Here is a 21261-nt window from a genome sequence, read left to right on the forward strand (position 1 = left end):
CTACCCCTCCCCCATTTGCACTGTTTCTCTCAAAACAAATAAACTTTCAAAAATAATAAGATAAAATAATTCAATTTAATTTAATAACATACAACAACCTAAAGTACGCAAAAGAATGACTTAAATCCTTGCTATCCAAAGCATCAGTTAGCTGAACTATTCTGTGGAAGGGGCAAGTTCTACCCATAAGAAGTATAATAGCCAGTCATCTCTGGTTTTAGGGATAGCAAAAGGCCAGCCAGTCCAAAAATATATCCCTCATTGGCTGGAATGAAGTCTAACTCCTTTGGTTAAGATGATAAAGTTCTTAATTATCAAAACATAATATGTCTGAAATGTGTCATATTTATGGACATTCTAACACATTAATAGCCCAGTGAGATTGACTATGTGAGATAAACCCACCAGTCACCCTGCAGTGTGTGTTAAGGAAATGAAACCCCAGGTTTGAAAGGCCTGGAGAAAGGGAGAAAGTGAAAGTAAGAAGGTTCTGAGTGAGGCATGCTATTCTTCTGGTGAGCTATGCTAGGACCCAGAGTAGGCCAGGAGCAGCATGAGGCAAAGAAAGTCTGTGTTAGGCCACGTCAGACCCCGCTCCAACATGGGTGGAGAAGGAAAGAGGGAGCCAAACCTAAGACTGCAAACAGATTAAGCATATGTTTTACTTACTTCCTAAGCTGGAATGAGTTACCAGTTTCCAAAGAATTGGAATATTGCTTGTGAAACAATACTGACCCTACTGCAATTGTAGATGAGTTAGTGTCTTAGAATGACTCACTGGAAAATATCAGTTCATGTGAAAGAGTAAAGTAATAGAGGGAAACCCATCAGAGTAGCATGATGAATATTCACAATGTTGTACTTTGAGATAAACTCCTGGGGCACATGGGTGGCTCAGTTGGTTAAGCATCCAACTCTTGATATTGGTTCAGTTCATGATCTCATGGTTTTTGAGATCGAGCCCCACATCAGGCTCTGCACTGACAGCATGGAGCCTGCTAGGGATTCTCTCTCTCTCTCTCTCTCTCTCTCTCTCTCTCTCTCTCTCTCCCTCCCTCCCCATCTCTCAAATAAATAAACTTAAAAAAAGATAAACTCCTGATATCCACCTGTTTATTCTTATCTTCATATTTTGTTAAGAGCAGAGAATAGGAAATAGAACAGAGACTAGAATAGAATAATCCCAGTTATTGTATTTCTCATCTCTTTAGATTACCATAAGTTTTTTTCATTCCCTGTGTTCTTCTTAATTCACTTTGCTTCCATGGTTATTTTCTGCCTTGCTATTGGCTTACTGAATCTCTTATGCAATTAAGTAACTTTTTGAACATTACCTTAGAATATCCCCAGTCCTACTCTTTCTTTTTAACCATATCCTCAACCATGATAGCTCAGTTAACAAACTCCAAGGCCAACTCAGCACTTATTCCAAATGAATAAAGACAAGAGATTATACTCTCTAAACTGGATTGATGCTAAATGTGTTTTACCTTCCGGAGTTTATGTGTTCAATTAAATGTTGGTGTAAGCCTCATTAGCCTCCAACTGATTTCCATTTTTGGTCAGAATAATCCAGTGATGTGGTACTTGGAGCAATAACATCAACTCCTTTCACCTGATACTGAGTCTTACCTTGCAGGGTAATGAAGTCATCAAACTGATAAACGTGCTCACTATCTGGGTCAGTAGCAATCAGATTCATTTCTTTGTGGAACATTTCAAAGTTGGGGTCATTTTTCTTCACTACCCCAATCACAAATATTTCCACATTCATGTCACTGGCTTTCTTCACCACCTCTGTCAGATTCTTTTCATCTCGGATATCTGTCTGCCCATCAGTGATGACCAAGGCCACCTTCTTTACACCTGGCCTTGCAGCTTCAAACATGTGGTTGGCTTCATGGAGTGCTGTGGCCGTGTAGGTGCCTTCCCCCAGATACTGCATGTTGTCCACAGCCAGCTTGAAGTCATCCTTGTTGGAGAACTGTGTCAAGTGGGCCACCTTCTCCACCTTATGGCTATAGTTAATTATGCCGATGCGGGCCGTAGCTAGGTCCAGAGCAACCTGGTCAGACAGAGTCTTCACAAGATTTTTGATGATCTGGAAGTTCTCCAGCCCCACGCTTTCAGAGCTGTCGATCACAAACAGCAGTTCTAGAGGAGTCTCTCTGCATTTGGGCCCACAACCTAAAAGATGCATGTTGAGGTAGAAACATTGCATGAATGAAAATAAAAACTTACTGATTGGTATGAGAGAGGGGCAGGGATGAACTAGAGACCTGGATTATTACTTTCCTTCTCTGTGAGTGTTAACATAGCTAACAACTGTCCCCCTCTGGTTTCTATATCTGACTTTAAAAAAAATAGTATACTGCAAAAACAACCCCACAAACCCCCCCCCACCAAAACACCGTAGAAGATAAAATAACGAACAGCTATGTGCCAATTTCTCCGATTAAAAAAATACATTTTTAAAAGAGACGGCATCCCTGTGTATGCCTTCCTGATGACATTCTTCTCCCTCTTCCTAAGAGATCACCCTATCCTCAGTTTGCTCTTTATCCTTCCAGCATTTGTATTGAAACTGAATCTGAAAGCTACTATTTTAGTCTTCAATCATATCCTTCTGTGAGATTTGCTATTTGCTCATTAGCATGAGCAGTGGGTAAAGTGATGGATTGAAAATGTTTAATCGTGGGGGAGGGATTAGGACCTGTAACTGTTCACAAGAATAGCTGTCTCCAGCTACTCAAGTTTATGTCTCGAGTCACTCACAGTGACCTCTAAGCTGACTCAGTGAGGCCAACAGTGCATCCATACTATGAAACCTTTTAAGGAGAATGATCTCAGAATGCTGGTCAATAAACACCTTCTATTTAGGGTTTACCATTCAAGGCAATCGTTAGAGTCACCAGGAAATAAGAACTATCAGGGCTCCATTGGTTTATTCATATCCTCAGGTTGCCCAACAACCCTACCACAAAAAATCATGAGGAAATTTGGTGTTATATTTACAGGGCTTCTAAAACTCAGAAGCCACGTCTAAATTGGCCTGTCACCATACAGAGTCCCAAGTGGGTTCTTAAAGCCCAGAGGTCTTTTGGGGGACAAGCCAGTTCCGGGGTTCTCTGTAAGGAAAAACAAAGACGTTTCTGCCTCTGTCTGTTTGAAACACACAAGTTTCTCTTATCTTCATTAGTCTATTAATCTCTTGCCTTTTGGCTAATCTCTTTTCTTCCTCTTTCTGCTAATTCTATTTTAAGTCAATCATATTTAGCCATAGAAGCATTTAGATGGAGCTCTGAAGCAAGATGACCTCCTGACTCTGTCGGCCTGCCTCTGAAATGAAATGCGCTCTAGAAATAGTGCTTAAAACTCCACTCAGAGAGACTTCTTGCTTCAGGAAAAACACAGACAATATAATCACCAGCCAGGCTGGATTCAAATACCAGTTAGGCCCCTGTGGTTATATTTCTTTTGTTGTTTTTTCCTTCCCAAGCTCAGGTAAATGTCACTGATTACAAATGAGCTCTGTGCTCACAAAAGGCCTGGCTGCCCACAGACTCCAGGGCCAGTATCTTCACTCTTCTGAACCACCCTGGGAAGATGATTTCTTTTTTTAAATCAGGATTCCTATAGCCTCTCTCACTGCTTCTTGCCATTTCTCATTGACTTTTCAAAAGAGCTTCAAACGTTCCCATGAGCTGTATCATCCACATCTCCGGGTGACCACATTTATCTTGACCAACACAGAACATAGTAGGGTTGGTACTTTAAAGTGATGATTCTCTTCTTGACAGTCAAATCTTACCACATATCTCAAAAATAATTTTGATAATTTCTTCTTTCTGGAGGACAAAAGGAAAATGTATTAATTATATGACCATAATATTTCTTCCTATAGTCCTAAAAGCTATGTCTTACTACAGTCAGCATTGGTCTGTTTCCTTTTATTCTTTCACCAAAGGAAATAAATAGCACAGGGGTTAAAAGTTGGCCACAATATATCACAACTGAAATGCGTTTGCATTGTGAAATGTCATAGCTCAGATTTTCGCAGTTCAGATTGTGGCTTAGCATTTATCAGCTGTGTGACCTTGGACATAGACGATCTAACAGTATCTGTGTCTCAGGGCTGTGATGGAGATTGAATGAGGCTATGCACACAGAACTCCTAGGATAGGGTCTAGCGCCATAAGGTACTGCTTACAAGGTGCGGGCAATGCATGCAATCAGTTACACAATTTAACCCACATGTGCTGAGCAACCAAGACAAGTACTGGGGCCAAAAGAGAATTCATTCTACACTGTATTCCCTCTTTCTTTTCTCTACCGCTGTCCAGTTTTGCAAGTCTCCTTCCCAGCTTCCCAATACTTTGACTTTGGCACTTCCATGAAGTGTTGCTATGTTCCTGAATGCCCCTGGTCCTGCAGCCATCAGCCCCAGCAGAAGAGCCTGGGATGAGGTGGGTAGTAGAAATAAAGCTGCCAATGCTCTGCCCTGAGCAGCACGTTTACGAATAACTGGGATGACGCGACAGAAGGCAGAATTCTATATTTGCTGAAGACAGGAAGGTGACAGGAATGATTAACTTAATAGAAGCCCAGAAAATCTCAACAGGAAGGAGGCATGAACCTGATCTAAGAAGATAAAAATTTAACAGTTGCAAAAGTAAAGTTTTGAAGAAAAAAATCTATACTGACAGAATTGGGGTAAAGATGACATCGTTGGTGATGTGACTTAACAGAAACACGTATGGAAAATATTCAGGGCACTTTAATTTAATTGTATTTTTAATTTAAATTGAGTAAAAGCCAATAATTCCAGTGGCTATTTAAAAAGAACTCCCAGATACAATATTATAAAATTATATAAAATGAGGAAGTCATCAACATCACTGATATCTCTTTCGAGGGGGGTGGGGGCTTGTCATATTTTAGCACATTTAGAGAGGCATTTAATAAATCTGAAACCAGGACATGTCTAGAAAAGGCAAATGTCTATATTTATATATTTATATTATGTATTTGGAAAGGGGAAATATATGTATTTATGTTCAATTTTTTACAAGTGGAGAAAATACTTGACACCAAGTTTATGATTATAGTTTTTCACTTAACATTATTGCATAATTAATTTCCCATATTATTAAGTATTCTGAAAAACTTGAGGGGCACCTGGGTGGCTCAGTCAGTTAAGCATCCGACTTCGGCTTAGGCCATGATCTCACAGTCTGTGGGTTTGAGCCCCGCGTCAGGCTCTGTGCTGACAGCTCAGAGCCTGAAGCCTGCTTCGGATTCTGTGTCTCCCTCTCTCTCTGCCCCTTCCCTGCTCCCACTCTGTCTGTCTCTCAAAAATGAATAAACATTTAAAAAAATTTTTAAAAATTGATTACTGAAGTCAGATGCACGACCATTTAAGGTTCTTGATTCATCCTGCCAAAGTGACATTCAGAAAAGTTGTAACAGACACCGCTAACAGCAGTCTATAAGAAAAACTGTTTTATTTTAGACACAAAATACTGGTTATTACTATTACATAATCTTTGCCATTTGATAGAACAAGAATGTGCAGTATTTTAAACTATACTTATGCAATTCTCAGTGAGGCTAAATTTTATTTCATAAGCATGTTTCCAAGTTGTATCCTCGTGTGCAAATTCTTTGTATGTTTTTTGTCCATTATTTTCTATTAAAATGTTTCTCTTTCACTGATTTATAAGAATAATTTATATATCAAAGTTGCATTCTAATGCTTTTCATTGTGCTTTTATGTCATAACTGGGTCTAAAATGCTTTAAGTACTCACATATATCAATCTTTTCCTCCTATTCTTTGCTTTTACGTGACTAAAATTGTTTTATTTTTTTCTACTCAAATTGCCCAATGACTACTTTGGCTATTTTTGCCAATGATGAAGCCATCAAATTTATATTCATCAAAAGATTCATAGTACTTCTTATTAGAAGTAGACAAATAAGTACTTTTGTAAGTGCTATGCTATTGGGTTGGAGCCAAAGAACCACGTTCGTCTGCTGGGATTTCCAGGGGTGGGAGCATGAGGGTGGGGTTGTGGTCCAGGGAGGTAGATTGTGAGCAGGTTGGGGTAGGAAATGGTGGCAGGGTAGAGGGGTTGGGGGAGGAGGAGGTGGGGGAGGAACATTCCAGGCAGGGGGCAAAGTACACAAAGCACAGTGCATTACAGTACTTGAGTAAACTTAGGACTCAGGGTACATGGCAGAAAGGATGACAGGAAATGTGGAAGACAGATGAACTCTAGAAGGTCTGTGTGTCATGTTGAAGGGTGTGAATTTTATCCTGGGAAGCTAGAAGACACATGGTCCCTAGGCAGAGAAGAGATCTGATCACATTTTACTTTAAAAAGGTGATCATGGCAGCCAGTGGAGGGGGTTGAGGTTCCTAAATAGTTCAGGGGAAAAAGTGACACCAGAAAGCAGCAGTGGCAGTGGATGGGTAGGAGGGGCTGGCCTGGAGGGACCTTTCAGAGGGAAAATGAAGGGGGTTGGTGAGTAATTGGAAGAAAGGGTGAGGAAAAGGAGTCTCAAAGGAAACAAATGGTGATGGCACACTCTCAGAGGTAGGGAAGAATGGACTAGGCAGGCTGGGAGCTAATGAAGATCACCGGGCTCAGCTTGGGCCTGGATGGGTCTGATGCATCGAGGGGACATGTGGCTGGAGATGTCCAGTAGGCAGTGAGATGTAAGGTCTGGTGTTCAAGAGAGCAGTTCAAACTGGAGGCGGATTTAAGAAAAGCCAGTGTACAGCTGACTGTTGATGGCAGATGAGATTTCATGGAGCAAAGCCTTTCAGTCTTTTTTAAACTAGTGTATCCCCATACCCCCATTTGTTAAACATACTCTTTTCCATGTTTATAATCTAAAGACAATATTTTTTCACCGTCCATCCAACTTTACTATGATATTACATTAGCCTTTTCAAACTACAACCCCCCCCCCATTCCCCTCCTTCCTTTCATGGCTATCCCTTCCTGAGAGTTTAAAGACCAGGAGAGAGAAGACTGAGGGCAGACACTGAGGAACACGAACATGTAAGGAACAGGTAGAGAAATAGTCTTTCTGAAGCAATTTTTGGCATGAAGTATTAAAACATCGAACTCTGCCATTGGTATTTGCCTCTTAAAAGAGTAGTTTGCTAATCTGGATGAATCTACAACTGACAGCTGTTTGGGGATATATTTGGTTAGGGAGAGAGCGTGGGTGGGAAGAAGAAAGAGGTCTTCTAAGAGCAGCATTTGTGGGGGAGCAGGCTAGATTTGGTACCAGAAAGCCATCTCTGGCTACAAGGGTTCTGCTACTTGTTAGCAAGGTGATTTCAGGCATATGGCTCAAACTTTCTATCTGACTTAGCATGTCTTTCATTGAAGTATAGATAACAGTACCTCACAGGGCTATCGTATGGATTAACATGGAGTCTTGGGCAAGAGAGGGTTGTGGCCTACAGTCTGTCCCCTTCTCATTGCACCCTCTCCCCAGCAGTTCTGCACTGCATGGGGCCTGGGCCAGCATTCATGTAGTGAACACAGTCCTCAATTCTGAGCTCTGTCCAAATTCCCTGAAAACACTTTCCCCTTGCCCACCTTTTGGGTGGACCCATGCATACAGGTCAGTGCTGTCAGCTTTCCAAATGGGCCATTTAGGCAGGCAATTCTGGGATCCTGTGTGTCCAGAGTGTAATATGGGGGGGGGGGGCATGAGCTCAGGGTGTTCACTCTTGTTGGCCCTGGGGACTCCTCACCTAGGAAAGGGTACAGCTGAAGAAGTACTAAAGGTCCAGAGTGGGCCCTCTAAGGAGCCCCCAGGCATCTTACCCAGTAAGGGTGGTACTGATGTGAAGGAGCCTACACAGTACCAGTCACATACTAGATTCGCACTTAATGAAAATTCTCTCTTCCTTCATTCATCCTTCCCTGCTAGGCCCTTTTCTAGAATCTAGAAAGCCAAATCAGCAGAATCACACCCCCATTTCTAAGATCTCTGCCTCTTGGTTAAAAATCTTCTGCTCAATGGGAATGCAAGCTGGTGCAGCCACTCTGGAGAACAGTATGAAGGTTCCTCAAAAAATTAATTTTAGAACTACCCGATGACCCAGCAATTGCACTACTAGGCACTCATCCATGGGATATAGGTGTGCTGTTTCGAAGGGACACATGCACCCCCATGTTTACAGCTGCACTATCAACAACAGCCAAAGTATGGAAAGAGCCCAAATGTCCATCGATGGATGAATGGATAAAGAAGATGTGGCATATATATACAATGGAGTAATACTCAGCAATGAAAAAGAATGAAATCTCCAGTTCCATCCATTTGCAGCTATGTGGATGGAACTGGAGGGTATTATGCTAAGTGAAATTAGTCAGAGAAAGACAAGTATCCTATGACTTCACTCATATGAGGACTTTAAAAGACAAAACAGATGAACATAAGGGAAGGGAAACAAAAATAATATAAAAACAGGGAGGGGGACAAAACAGAAGAGACTCATGAATATGGAGAACAAACTGAGGGTTATGGGAGGGGTTGTGGGAGGGGGGGATGGGCTAAATGGGTAAGGGGCACTAAGGAATGTACTCCTGAAATCATTGTTTCACTATATGCTAACTAATTTGGATGTAAATTTTAAAAAATTAAAAATAAAATTAAAAAAAAATTTTGCTCAGGAGATAAAAGTCTAACTTGGCCCCAAGCATCACCATACATCATTTCGTCTGCTCAGGATCCACATATCTACTCCTATCATAAGCATTTATCAAACTGCAGGTGAGCATCGTTTGCTTGTCTTTCTTTCTAATAGGCTGTGAGCTCCTTGAGTTCAGAGACAGAATCTTTTACTCTAGACAATTCCCCTGGCACCTACGTCAGAGCCTGACTCAGAATACATGCCCAATAAATGTCGGTGAAATGAGAGAACAAATGAATGGATGAAGGAAGCCAGGCCCTCTCCCCATGTTGGGATAGGAGGGAGGGTATAAACCAATGGGGAATGTTCCTCTGGGGATTTGACATACATTCTCCCTGCTACTCTGGGGGAGGCATTGATGTGCACACAGCTGTTTCATGCCCATAGGCATCTGGGGGTGTCTGACTTGTGGTGAGGAAGAGCAAAGAGGAAAAGGCAAACAGGCCATAAATAAAGTATGTGTTCTGTTTGTCATATGCCCAGCTCTCATGTCTTACCATCACCACCTAAACTCCCACCCCCCTACACCTGGATTCACTTAGCACAGCAAATAGGGTCACTCTCCTCAGACCATGACCCACTGAACAATCAAAAAGAGGAAAAAAAAAAAAGAGAGAAGGTTCTTGTTGTTTCTCCACTCTAGGAGATGTAGTGCCTTCCAATGAGAAAGGAAGAAAAAGACTTCGCCACAGAATTTCTAAAACTTTCCCACCCCGTGGGATGTTAATGAGTCAGCTTTTTATTTGCAATGATGCGGGGAGAATAAGGAAAAGTTTGTCGTTGCCTCACAAGTTCTCCGGAATAAGTCAATCCGTACCTTAAAGTAGTCCCCATTTTGTGATGGCTGTTCTCGGAGTACTTCCTAAAGGAGCCAGTCAAGGAAACAGAACTCCCATTCCGGAACGTGAAGGATCACATAGATTAAAAGTTACCTGGTCGGGTGGCTTCTTTGAAACAGCTCACCTCCTTGTTACCATGTCTAGCAGGGGTCAGAGGGAAGTAGCAGCATATCCCCACGAGGCTGGGTAAGGGTTGCCTGGTGTTATTTCTCCCTCACGCTCAGATCAGTTACCTCATGCCCAGTCAACACTGGGCTTGTAGCAGTGATATCATTTAAAAAGCAACCCTATGACCCAGCAATAGCACTGCTAGGAATTTATCCAAGGGATACAGGAGCACTGATGCATAGGGCCACTTGTACCCCAATGTTCATAGCAGCACTCTCAACAATAGCCAAATTATGGAAAGAGCCTAAATGTCCATCAACTGATGAATGGATAAAGAAATTGTGGTTTATATACACAATGGAATATTACGTGGCAATGAGAAAAAATGAAATATGGCCTTTTGTAGCAACGTGGATGGAACTGGAGAGTGTGATGCTAAGTGAAATAAGCCATACAGAGAAAGACAGATACCATATGGTTTCACTCTTATGTGGATCCTGAGAACCTTAACAGGAACCCATGGGGGAGGGGAAGGAAAAAAAAAAAAAAAAGAGGTTAGAATGGGAGAGAGCCAAAGCATAAGAGACTGTTAAAAACTGAGAACAAACTGAGGGTCGATGGGGGGTGGGAGGGAGGAGAGGGTGGGTGATGGGTATTGAGGAGGGCACCTTTTGGGATGAGCACTGGGTGTTGTATGGAAACCAATTTGTCAATAAATTTCATAAAAAAAAAAAAAGCAACTGGAGCTCTGCGTCCAAAGAATTCATGCTTCTGAAGCTAAAACATGAATGTAATAATTTTGCAAATGTAAACCCTCAATTACCCTCTAGGATGGATACTCACAGTAAGTCCTGCGTCTCCCTTTGGTCCTTGTAACCCCTACTTAGTGGAAGAAGAGTAACAGTCAGTGTAGGTTGGAACAAGCTAACGTATAAAATTACACTAAGACTTTAAAAATCATTTCTTGCCTGTTTCCCTGGAGATCCGGGCTCCCCAATTTCACCTTTATCGCCTTTCTTTCCCATAGCGCCCCGTTCTCCATGCTCTCCCTTTGTAATATAGTGAAAAAATAAGTATAGAACGTAAATATTAAAGCCAAACTCTAAAATTTGGTTCGTTTGCAAGCGGCATCTCTTAAAGACCTGTGGGGCTTGTTGATACAAATATACTACCGGAAAAAAATGGCAAGCATTATATTTAGATCCCACCCCCACCCCCCAGGTACCATAATCTAATTCATGATGAGCCGGGGGTCTCAAGGTGAGGAGATCTTGAGTTACTATCAGATCGGCTGGCTACCTTCGGGAAGTTCCAACTATTGTAACATTCTAACCAGGGTTATCCAGTGTTTTCTATGTGGTATGTTGTAAGGATTTGTTCCTTTATCAGCTGGCTTTTAAGGATGAAAAAATGAGATTTTATGAAGTAAGCATGTTTATAGTTAGGAAAGGAAATGCATAAGGAACTGCTTTCAAATGGATTGTTTCCTCTGAGAGCTGTCAGGATAAATGACCAGTAGAAGTGTTCTTCTAAAGTTTATGCCAAGCTATTGAGATCCTAAACCTAAGCATTTCTCTAAGGCCCTGAAATGCTTACCTTCTGGCCAGGGAGGCCATGGCCTGTCATGCCTTTTGGCCCTGGAAAACCTTGAGGTCCTTGCTCCCCCTACACACAATATAAAGAAGGGATCATCCCATTAATTTCCCAAGACAACTCAGAAAATTCCTTGGGTCATATATACACTTGCAATTTCAGAACAGCCTTATAACATTATCTAAATTGCAGGGGAGGGGTGCCTGGGTGGCTCAGTCAGTTAAGTGTCTGGCTCTTGATTTTGGCTCAAGTCGTGATCTCCTTAGTGAGTTTGAGCCCAGTGCATTGGGTTCTGCACTGACAGTGCAGAGCCTGCTTGGGATTCTCTGTCTTCTTTGCTCTGCTCTCTGTCCCTTCCTCTACCCTCTCAAAAATAAATAAATAAACATTAAAAAAAAAAAACAAAACAAGTTTGGAGGGGACTATGTATGTCAGATGGGCTCGATTCTTTGCTAGGAAAAATTTAACTTCTGAATCTGGGGTAGAAGTCAAGGAGCTGATTTATAGCATTTGCCTATTTCTTTTGTTGTAATTACTCCCACCTTGGCCAATTTCAAACTGTGAACATTATATCAATCAGTTCACACATAACAAGCAGCTGTTATTTCAGTTGTGATATTAATGGTGATTTTTATAAACTTCTCTACATTTTTCTATATTTTTTGATAGGCTAAAAGCATTTATTATCTTAATAATGGAGGAAATGAGGATATAACAGCATCTCTACCCAATGAATGTCAAACAGCTGTTTATATAATTACCATATACTGTTAGTTCCAGCCCTGATAATTTTTTACCATGAATCTATTTATCTAAATTTAGTACCTCCTTAATTCAGAAAATAAAAATGTATTCATTTCAAGGACTTTAACTGCCCCCTCCTGTACCTTAACATTATCTCCTGTCCCCTGCCCCTTGCTCCCTAAAGCACACAGATTTAAAGGGCTTTCATGATGTCGAGCATGAAACAGAATAACCCCTGTTCAGTATACATAGTTCTTTTTTTTTTTTTTTTAATTTTTTTTTTTCAACGTTTATTTATTTTTTTTGGGACAGAGAGAGACAGAACATGAACGGGGGAGGGGCAGAGAGAGAGGGAGACACAGAATCGGAAACAGGCTCCAGGCTCTGAGCTATCAGCCCAGAGCCTGACGCGGGGCTCGAACTCACGGACCGCGAGATCGTGACCTGGCTGAAGTCGGACGCTTAACCGACTGCGCCACCCAGGCGCCCCTACAGTCATAGTTCTGATGCTGCTTAACTCTGAATCATTATTAGCAATGAGTCTGTGGCAAAGCTTTGTGGATTCTCCTGGTCAGGAGCTCCGGGGATTTCACTTGCTTACCTTGAATATCTTTCTCAAAGGTATACTCACCACACCTACTAGAACTGCTGAGATTCTTAATGAAAACCTCAGACTATGAAATGAGAATCAAGGATAGGGGTAGGAGTAAAATATGCATTTTGCCATGGCCTTCTAGGACTTGAGAGCCACTGCTCCAGAAGGCCAGATAGCTTGCTTGGAGACCATTGTAACTTTGAGTATTGGCATTCCTCAGCCCCCCTTCCTAGCTCATTGGCTTTCAAGCTTTTTAAAATCAACAGAACCCTTTCTTTCAAAAAGTATTAATAATATTTCAGACATAAAATTTATACTGAAGAAGGCAAACACTCACCTATATACCACCATATTAAAAGATGAAATGGTGCAGATACCACTGATATACCCTGATGTACCCAATCCCATGCTCTTGACAAGAGGGGAAATCTTTTCTGAAACTGACATGCATCACTCATATCCATGTTTTTATGCTTTAACTACATATATATTCTAAGACAATGGATAATATTTAACATTTTAAACTTCAAATAAGTGATATATTTATGCATTCAATTGTATTCTAAAACTTTTTAAGGCTTGGTTATTTATTTTGAGAGAGAGTGCTTGGGGAAGGAGCAGAGAGACAGAATCCCAAGTAGGCTCCATGCTGTCAGTGCAGAGCCCAACATGGGGCTCACATACTCAAACCATGAGATCATGACCTGAGCCAGAACCAAGAATGGGATGCTTAACCAGCCACTCAGGCACCCCACATCCAGTTTTTCTTAAAAAAAAATTTTTTTTAACGTTTATTTATTTTTTGAGAGAGAGACACACACACACAGTGTGAGCGGGGGAGGGGCAGAGACAGTGGGAGTCACAGAATCCGAAGCAGGCTCCAGGCTCTGAGCTGTCAGCACAGAGCCCGATGTGGGGCTTGAACTCATGAACCACTAGGTCATGACTTGAGCTGAAGTTGGATGCTCAACTGAGCTACCCAGGAGCCCCTCCAATTTTTATTTTAAATATCAGCATTATCTGTTGGAAATTTGTCTGTGTACCTATACATAGTTCTAGTTTGTTAATTTTCTCTGCTGTACAGTACGCCATTAAATAACTCGACTATAATTTATTCATTATCCTAGTGATGGATATGGTTGTTTCCAATATTTCCCAGTTACAAATAACACTTCAATAAATATGCTCTTATATATCTTTGCATACTTGTACATATCCCTAAAAGGGAACCTTTTCATTAAAACAAATCTTATATAGAGGGTACAAAATAAGATGAATATAATTGGAGACTCCTTTTGAAATGCACAACTTTTGTTGGACCCAAGACTTGGCTAAACTTCTAGGTCCTTCTCATCTCTGCCATGTATTTCTAAATGCAAGGCAGGTATGGGGTTACAGTTTTGCCTCCTCAATTCATCTCCAGAGGACTTAGACCAAGTTCCTTACAAAGGTCATATTGCAGAGAACTCATTTGCTGAAGGTCTTTTTCATCTTGGTAACTGTTGAGCCAAGCACAGTGCTATGGTAGAGTGGGCCCACAGTAAAGGCTTGTGCAGTATTGTGCGTGGATGTCTCAGGCCTGAGGACACCCACCCCAGAAGAAGGAGTGGTGCCTCTGTTCGTTCTGTTGGTTGCTTCAGTGGTGATAGGAGACAGGCAGAGATCGCTGGTCTTCTATACTCCGTTCACATTCAAGAGAGAATAGTCTTTTCTCACCCAGGAAATATGGTGGTATTGAGAGCCCCAGAACCTTGGATAGGGATTGGTGCCACTTAAATAAGCCTGAGACAGTAAATCCGCATTCAGATTCCAAGCTGGATATTAAAGCAGGAGAAAGGAGAGGAGAAAAATCTGTTCTGTTTCCGAAGATTGCACAGCTAACACAGGTATGAAGAGGAATAGACAGGAATATGTGGAACACAGACCAACCTCATTACACTTGCTGAAAAACGTGCTCTAAGAGTGGATGTGCAGCCTCATCTTGAATATGAAGGGTAGAAGGGTCTGTCTACATACAGACTGGGTGGCCAGCTCACAGAGTCATAGGCAGGGTGGTGGGAAGATGCCTGCCTGAGATTCTGCCATTCTCTGTTCTAATTAAAAAGAAAGTAAGAACCAAAAGTTATATGAAGTGTATCATCTTAAGACAGGTGTGTCGGTAAGGGATACTTTGGCATAGATTAGTTTTCTCATATTTTTTTGTGGGCGTGAAGGAAGACATCTTTATTCGACCAGGTAACTGGTTGAAAGGTAGCTTGAGGGTGTCAGGAAGATGCTTGAGACCACTGCGACCTGATTTGGGGGGGAGGGGGTGGTCAGGAGGTTTCCTAGCCAGGTGGAAGGGGATTGAAGGCTCATGAGAGAACACTAGAAGATCTACAGTAGGCTTTGTCCCAGCCCTGAAGGATAGAAGAGCGCGGGAAACACAGCAGCTAGGACTGGGATATGATAGCAAATTATCACTGGGAATTACAGTAGATGAAGCGGGTCCAGAAAGAACTTGACACCTTTCTGACAATTATTCAGAATAATTATGTCTTTTACAACTTTTTGGATCCTATGACAGCTAATATAGATGTCCAATAGATGTTTATGACTAACTAGCTTCCTTTAAGAAATTACACAATTTCCTAGCAAACTTAAAAGCTACTGTGGCCTCACTGCCAAGCCCTGAGGGAAAAACCTCAAAGTAGCCTCTAATCATGTCAGGATCAGTTCCGTGGTCAGGAATTTATTTTGCATTACTTCACATTATAGGTATTTTATATGTAATTGTTAACACTGTAGCTATTCCAGGCAGCTGGGTTTCCCTATAAAGAGGCCCTTTTTTATCCCCCTTTTAATTATCAGTTTACCTTCAAAATACTTGAAATCTTACTATAACTTTCAGACTGTACTATCTGGCTAACAGCAAGAAGACCTCTTAATTTGGCAGAGGTGAATGCTCTCCAGTCATCTGTGTTTTTCCTTACAAGTCTCAGGAAAATGATACACAATTATATCAGCCTGGATCAGATGCAACTACAGGAAAGAACCTGTCTATCTGAAGGTGTCATTAAATCCAAATTTCAAACCCAGTTTCTCAACCACCATATCTCAGCCTTAGATTTTCATTGTTCAGATATTTAAGGTGCAGTAAGAAAAAAAAATCAAACTCACAGATGATCAAAAACTATAAAATGAACTTCTGGCTTCCTTTTAGGGAAATTTCTAGAAACTAGAAAAGGCTGCTTTCATTTTTAAATCCACAGTAAAAAAAAAAGCTAACTAATCTATGAAAGCACAATTTTTTCTCAGAGCATCATAGACCTGTGGTTGCAGCACAACCACCTAGCTCAAAATCTAAGGAAACAAAGGATCCTCTAAGGAGAGACAGGGCACAGGTAGTTACTTAGCTGCTGGGGACACCAGATGTCATACAAGCTGGTAAGAACTTAGTGAAAATTCTTAACCAATGGCTGAGTGTGGGCTAGTGTAAGAAGACAGGACCTCTGGGAGCTCCAGACACAGGGGAATTTATACCCACTCTCTCATGAGCTCTTTGGGGGCCTCACCAGTGCTCATGAGAGAGACTGGGGACAGGGCGAGTCCCAAAGCTTCCCTAGTGGTGCAGGCCCAGGGGAAGGAAGCAGGTAACCCCTGTGAAAAGCACAAAGCCTCTTGTGGGACAAAAGTCTTAAGCTTCTGGGGGAAGTACAGCAAATGCTGTCACCTTTAGGGCATAGATGACCCATGGGAGCTGGAGGTAGGAAATAGAATAAAACTTGCAGGCATGGGTCCCAGATTTTTGGAGATGTCCTAACTACTTGGAAAGGGTCAGGAAACCCTCCTCATTAGAGGCCTCTTATGCATTTGCTGGAACTTGTAAAACTGTACACTTAAAAGGTAAGTAATAAGATTATAAATACTCTTTTACTAAACAATAAGAAGAGTCTTTTAAAATGTAAAAAGAATTAATAGAACACTTGGTGAAATGAATAGGGTCTATAGAGGAAATAGTGTAGCAATGATAATTTTTTGATGTTTATAATTTTACTGTGTTATGTAGGGGAATGTAGTAAATATTGATAAATTTTGAAGGTAGGGAGTACAAGATCAGTCAAGCAGGCCTTTGAATGAAAAGCAGCTTGAAGAAAGAAAGCAGTATCAGATTAAGATGTTGACTTAGTGGGTAAATGGCAGAGTTAGCAAGACATGGTAACCTGCCTGAATAGTCATCTAAGTATTTGGCCTCAAATCCAGGAACCATTCTGTATTGAAAGGGATTATTTTCTTAGGCTTTAAGGAAATGGCTAGTTCACTTTAGATGGAAAATAGTATTTCTCTGGTGGCCTACAGAGTACATATAATTGTACATGTAGACAGAGGAGCTTATCTAGGGGCACCTGGGTGGCTCAGTCGGTTAAACATCTGACTTTGGCTCAGGTCATGAGCTAACAGTTCATGGGTTTGAGCCCCATGTCAGGCTCTGTGCTGACAACTCAGAGCCTGGAGCCTGCTTCGGATTCTGCGTCCCTCTCTCACCCTGCCCCTCTCCCAGTCGTGCTCTGTCTCTCTCAAGAATAAATAGACGTTAAAAATAAAAAAAAAAGAAGAAGAAGAAGGAGCTTATCCAGGGACCCTCTAGAACAATCTAATGGTCTGGCATTTTGGCACCTCTCTCCTTCCACCTAAATTCCAAGCATAACATTCTTCTGTTACAACTAGCAACTGCCAATGATTTGTGTGTCTACATGTGAAGGACTGAGCCAGGTAATCAGAGAGCTGGACATATTCTTATTTAATCACTATAATAACCTGGGGACAAGTATATAAGTGCTAAAACTTAGGCTTTGCAATTCTTCCCCATCACCTTGGATTGTATTTGATTTCACAGCAATGCTTTCTTTGAACAGTAAATCTCTCCAAAGGTGGTTCTCCCAGAGGCTCTGATTTTTTTCGCTCAGTTCTGTCTCAGCACAGACTAGAAGCTAAGCAGTTTCTCCATCTGCAGCCTGAAAATCAAGAGCCTCTAGCTTCTTCAAATCCTTATCTTTGTGGAATTGAACTCCTTTAACTTAGTATCCCATCTTGATATGTTAACATTCCCTAACACGGGCTAAGACAGCCTAATGCTTGTCCCGCAAAGCAGCCCACTTGGTTGGGAATACAATCAGTGGTTACATTATTTGTGATCAGGCGAGCCTTCTGCTGGAGCATAGCCTAGGCTCACCTGGTACCTGGCCAGAATATCGTCCTAATGGGCCTAAATGGAACAACATGGCTTCATTATACTTGATTTTCATTCAAATGGTGATTGAGTCCCATTGTGTCCCATGAGAGGCAGAGAAATGGTTTACTTTTTATAGATTCAGGGACTGATTGTGAATCTGTTCCTAAAAATGGTTTAAAACCTGCACCATCTGTTCCTCCCCTCCTCTCCATGGCCCGCAATTCAGGGTCTTTTTTTTTAATAATCTAAGAAGTGTCAGCCATGTACAGCAAGGGTTTTCAAAACAGCTCCAGTGGAAACTTCCATGAGTTGGACCAAAATGTTGCTGACGTTAATATTGATGGCTATATTCATTTCCTATTGTTGCTGTAATGAATCACCACAAATTTGGTGGCTGAAAACAACATAAATTTGTTCTCTTACTGTTCTGGAAATCAGAAGCACAAAGTCAGTTTCACTGGAATGAAGTCAAGGTATCGGCAGGATTGGTTTCCCCTGGAGGCTCTGAGGAGAGCATCTGTTTCCTTGACCAAAAAGTTCTAGTGGTCACCTGTATTCTTTGGCTTGTGGTCCCTTCCTTCATCTTCCTCCACTCCATCCCTGTGTCCACCGTCACATCACCTCTTCTGTAGTCTCTTCTGCTTCTGCCCCCCTCTTATAAGGACACTCATGATCAGACTGAGGGCCCACCCAGACAATCCAGGATCACGTCCCCACCTCAAAATGCTCAACTTAATCATGTGTGCAAAGTTTCTTCTGCCATAGAAGGTAATATTCACAGACCCTCAGGATTAGGACATGAACGTCTTTAGGGGCCATTATCCAGCCTACCCCATTGGCTTTTTCCCTATTCATGCAAATACGTGTATATGCAATTTAGTTTATACTCTAGGGGTGCTAAGGTAACATTTGAAATACCATAATCAGTGGGCCATACTTTAAAGACAGGTGCTTTAACACTCACTCTCTGAATTTGCTCCAGAGGGAAAACGGAAACAATTTATCCTTGGGGAAATAAGAGGTATTCAAGACCTGTCATAGCTAGGAATTTTGTGCAGATACCTTACTCCTTGCACGAATGGGGTAAAAGAGTCAGCCAAATGCTTTGGTAGGGCACCCTAATTCTAGAACTCATTCAAAACAGGTGCCTTCAACCCTCATCCCATAATGAAGAGTCCCTTCACTGATTTAAAAGGTTAAGTGGTCCAATCATGAGAATATGGTTGTATTTATCTTAGAGAAATCATTTTATGCAAAGTTCTTGTCAAAGTGCTTTAAAGAAAACCAGAAAATTGGAAATTGGACCAGGCTTCGGTGCATGTTTTTGTGCCTCCTTATTAATAAGTAGCAGAACATTGGGTAGAATTCTATCTGAAACTTGCTTTCATTAAAACACACAATCCGATAGCAAGGTTGTCTAGGAGGAAGCAAGTAACTCCTACCAACCTCTAATCTTCAGGGGCTACTGAGAGTCATCAAAAAGATTCTGACAAATTTAAATGTCCAAATTGGCCTTGCTCAGCTCACAACACTCATAGCCAAATGTGCTCAATTTGGGCATATTTCCCTCCAATCCTTTCTCTTAAACTTTTAGTCCTTGCTTGCATTTTTCTGTTTATATCTGCCAGCAGATGTTAATAGAGTTGAACAATCAGCACATGAATATTCACAAATGATCTCAACAGTCAAGCCACCAAGCTGGACTGTTTGATTGCTTTGTGGACATATGTGCTCCCGGTTATGATTTTCTATCTGACTGTAGAATTTGGTCCTATTTTCCAATAATAAAATTGTTCTTAGCATAAATGTCAGAATTGAATACATTGATAAGTCATAGTGCAAAGACCTTCATGGCTTCAAGGGGCTTTGCCGGATCAACTCAATTGTACACATTAACTTTGTCTGCCTAAGTAGCCTTCTGTAAAACCTGCCAAATTTCATGAAAATCTTGCATGGCATTTGGCTACACTTACTGCATAAATGATACATACAAGGAGACAAGGTCAGCCTCTGCTAGAGACAGGAGACTCTGGAATGCTCCCCTTGCTGGCTACCTGCATAGTCCAGGCTCCTGGTTTCCCTCCTGCCGTTGACAATTTGCATTTTACTTCTCCAGTATCTCTTTTGGTACTCTCTGTGCCCTCAAGGTAGATGTCTGCCATGGTCCTTACTTTTGTTTTGCAATATTATCCACGTGCCTGGCATTAGTAGTGACCCTACGAGGATAATCTCCACTTTTCTAATCCCCAGTCTCACCCCAGTCTCTCTGCTCTGGGACTAACTTTATATCTGCTTTCCAGAACTTTCCACCTGCTAGCCATATCAGAACCAAATCCATCAAATACAGAAATTCTACTCGGCCAAGCCTGCTTTGTTTTCCGCCTTTCCCTCTTTGACTCCAGGCTTGGGGTTCTCTTCGTGTCCTGAGCTTCTGTGTCCTCTCTAAATACCCTCATTCCATCTGTGGGCCAGTCCTGGCCCACCAAACACATCCAAGGAGTTTTCCCTGACCCACTCTCGCCCCAGCCATGAGTAATACCCCACAGCATGCCACACCTCTCCTGTGGCACATGTCTAATGGGTTTGGGCATGCACATCTTTCTGTCCTACTTAAATTCCCAAAGTAGATTCTTCATCTTCTTTGTCTTTCTACCTTCCGAAGTACCCATTTCAGGGCCCTGCATATCCAACTGAGCTAGATGGAGTGGATGTGGAGGCCTGCCACCTTGTTGGTAGAAGTTGTCTAGACACCATACACCCTAAATTCTGTTTTTATGTTCACAAATCCTCCACTCCCAACACACACACACACACACACACACACACACAGGTAACGAGGTGCCTCTCTGGTTAATATAAGGCAAATTCCATGATAAGCTTTTGGGATCAATAGGGAAAAGAGATAACAAAAAAGATGTGTGGAAGTGCTGGCAGAGACTTCACGACGTGGGTGCTGAAGGGGGCACTTACAAGCACGTCATCTGGCCTGGAGTGTGTAGCTGTGTCCTGACCACTTTAGCAGTGCGGCCAGGGTGTGGGGACGGCAGGAGGTGCTGATCTGTATGGCCACAGCTGCTGCCACAGCAGCGGGACAGGGGGCCTCCTGCTGCGGGGCCTCCTAGCACAATGGTATAAGGGTCTAAGTCTGCTGAGCATAGAGATGCCATGAAATGTTGTATGCTTTTCAATTCTACTTCTCTTTTCCATGGCTCAATTGTTTAGCAGACAAGAATGGATCCAGAAGTAGTGAAAAGGGCAAAGCCTCTTTTCCGCTGATTTAATACGAGGGCAGGCTGAATAATGGCCCCAAAGAAATGCAGGTCCTAATGCCCAGAACCTGTGACTGTTATATAGAAAAAAAGTTTTGGCAGATGTGATTAAGGATCTGAAGAGAGATTTTGATCTCTTACTCAAGAGATTATCCTGGATTATAGAGGTGGGTCTTCAAC

At 41.8% G+C, this 21261-nt stretch overlaps 1 protein-coding gene across 1 annotated transcript in view; it reads right to left on the reverse strand.

Moving 5' to 3' along the window:
- The window catches only part of COL28A1 (collagen type XXVIII alpha 1 chain), a 176179-nt gene that overhangs the window by 16110 nt on the left and 138808 nt on the right, over positions 1-21261 (reverse strand). The window contains exons 28-32 of the mRNA XM_047850690.1: positions 11265-11333; positions 10637-10717; positions 10512-10547; positions 3812-3848; positions 1633-2187 (exon numbers count right to left, since the gene is read on the reverse strand). Of these exons, the coding sequence (XP_047706646.1) occupies positions 1633-2187; positions 3812-3848; positions 10512-10547; positions 10637-10717; positions 11265-11333 (778 nt within the window). The remainder of the gene's footprint in view (positions 1-1632; positions 2188-3811; positions 3849-10511; positions 10548-10636; positions 10718-11264; positions 11334-21261) is intronic.

The sequence above is a fragment of the Prionailurus viverrinus genome, chromosome A2 (genome assembly GCF_022837055.1).
Source record: "Prionailurus viverrinus isolate Anna chromosome A2, UM_Priviv_1.0, whole genome shotgun sequence".
Lineage (NCBI taxonomy): Eukaryota > Metazoa > Chordata > Mammalia > Carnivora > Felidae > Prionailurus > Prionailurus viverrinus.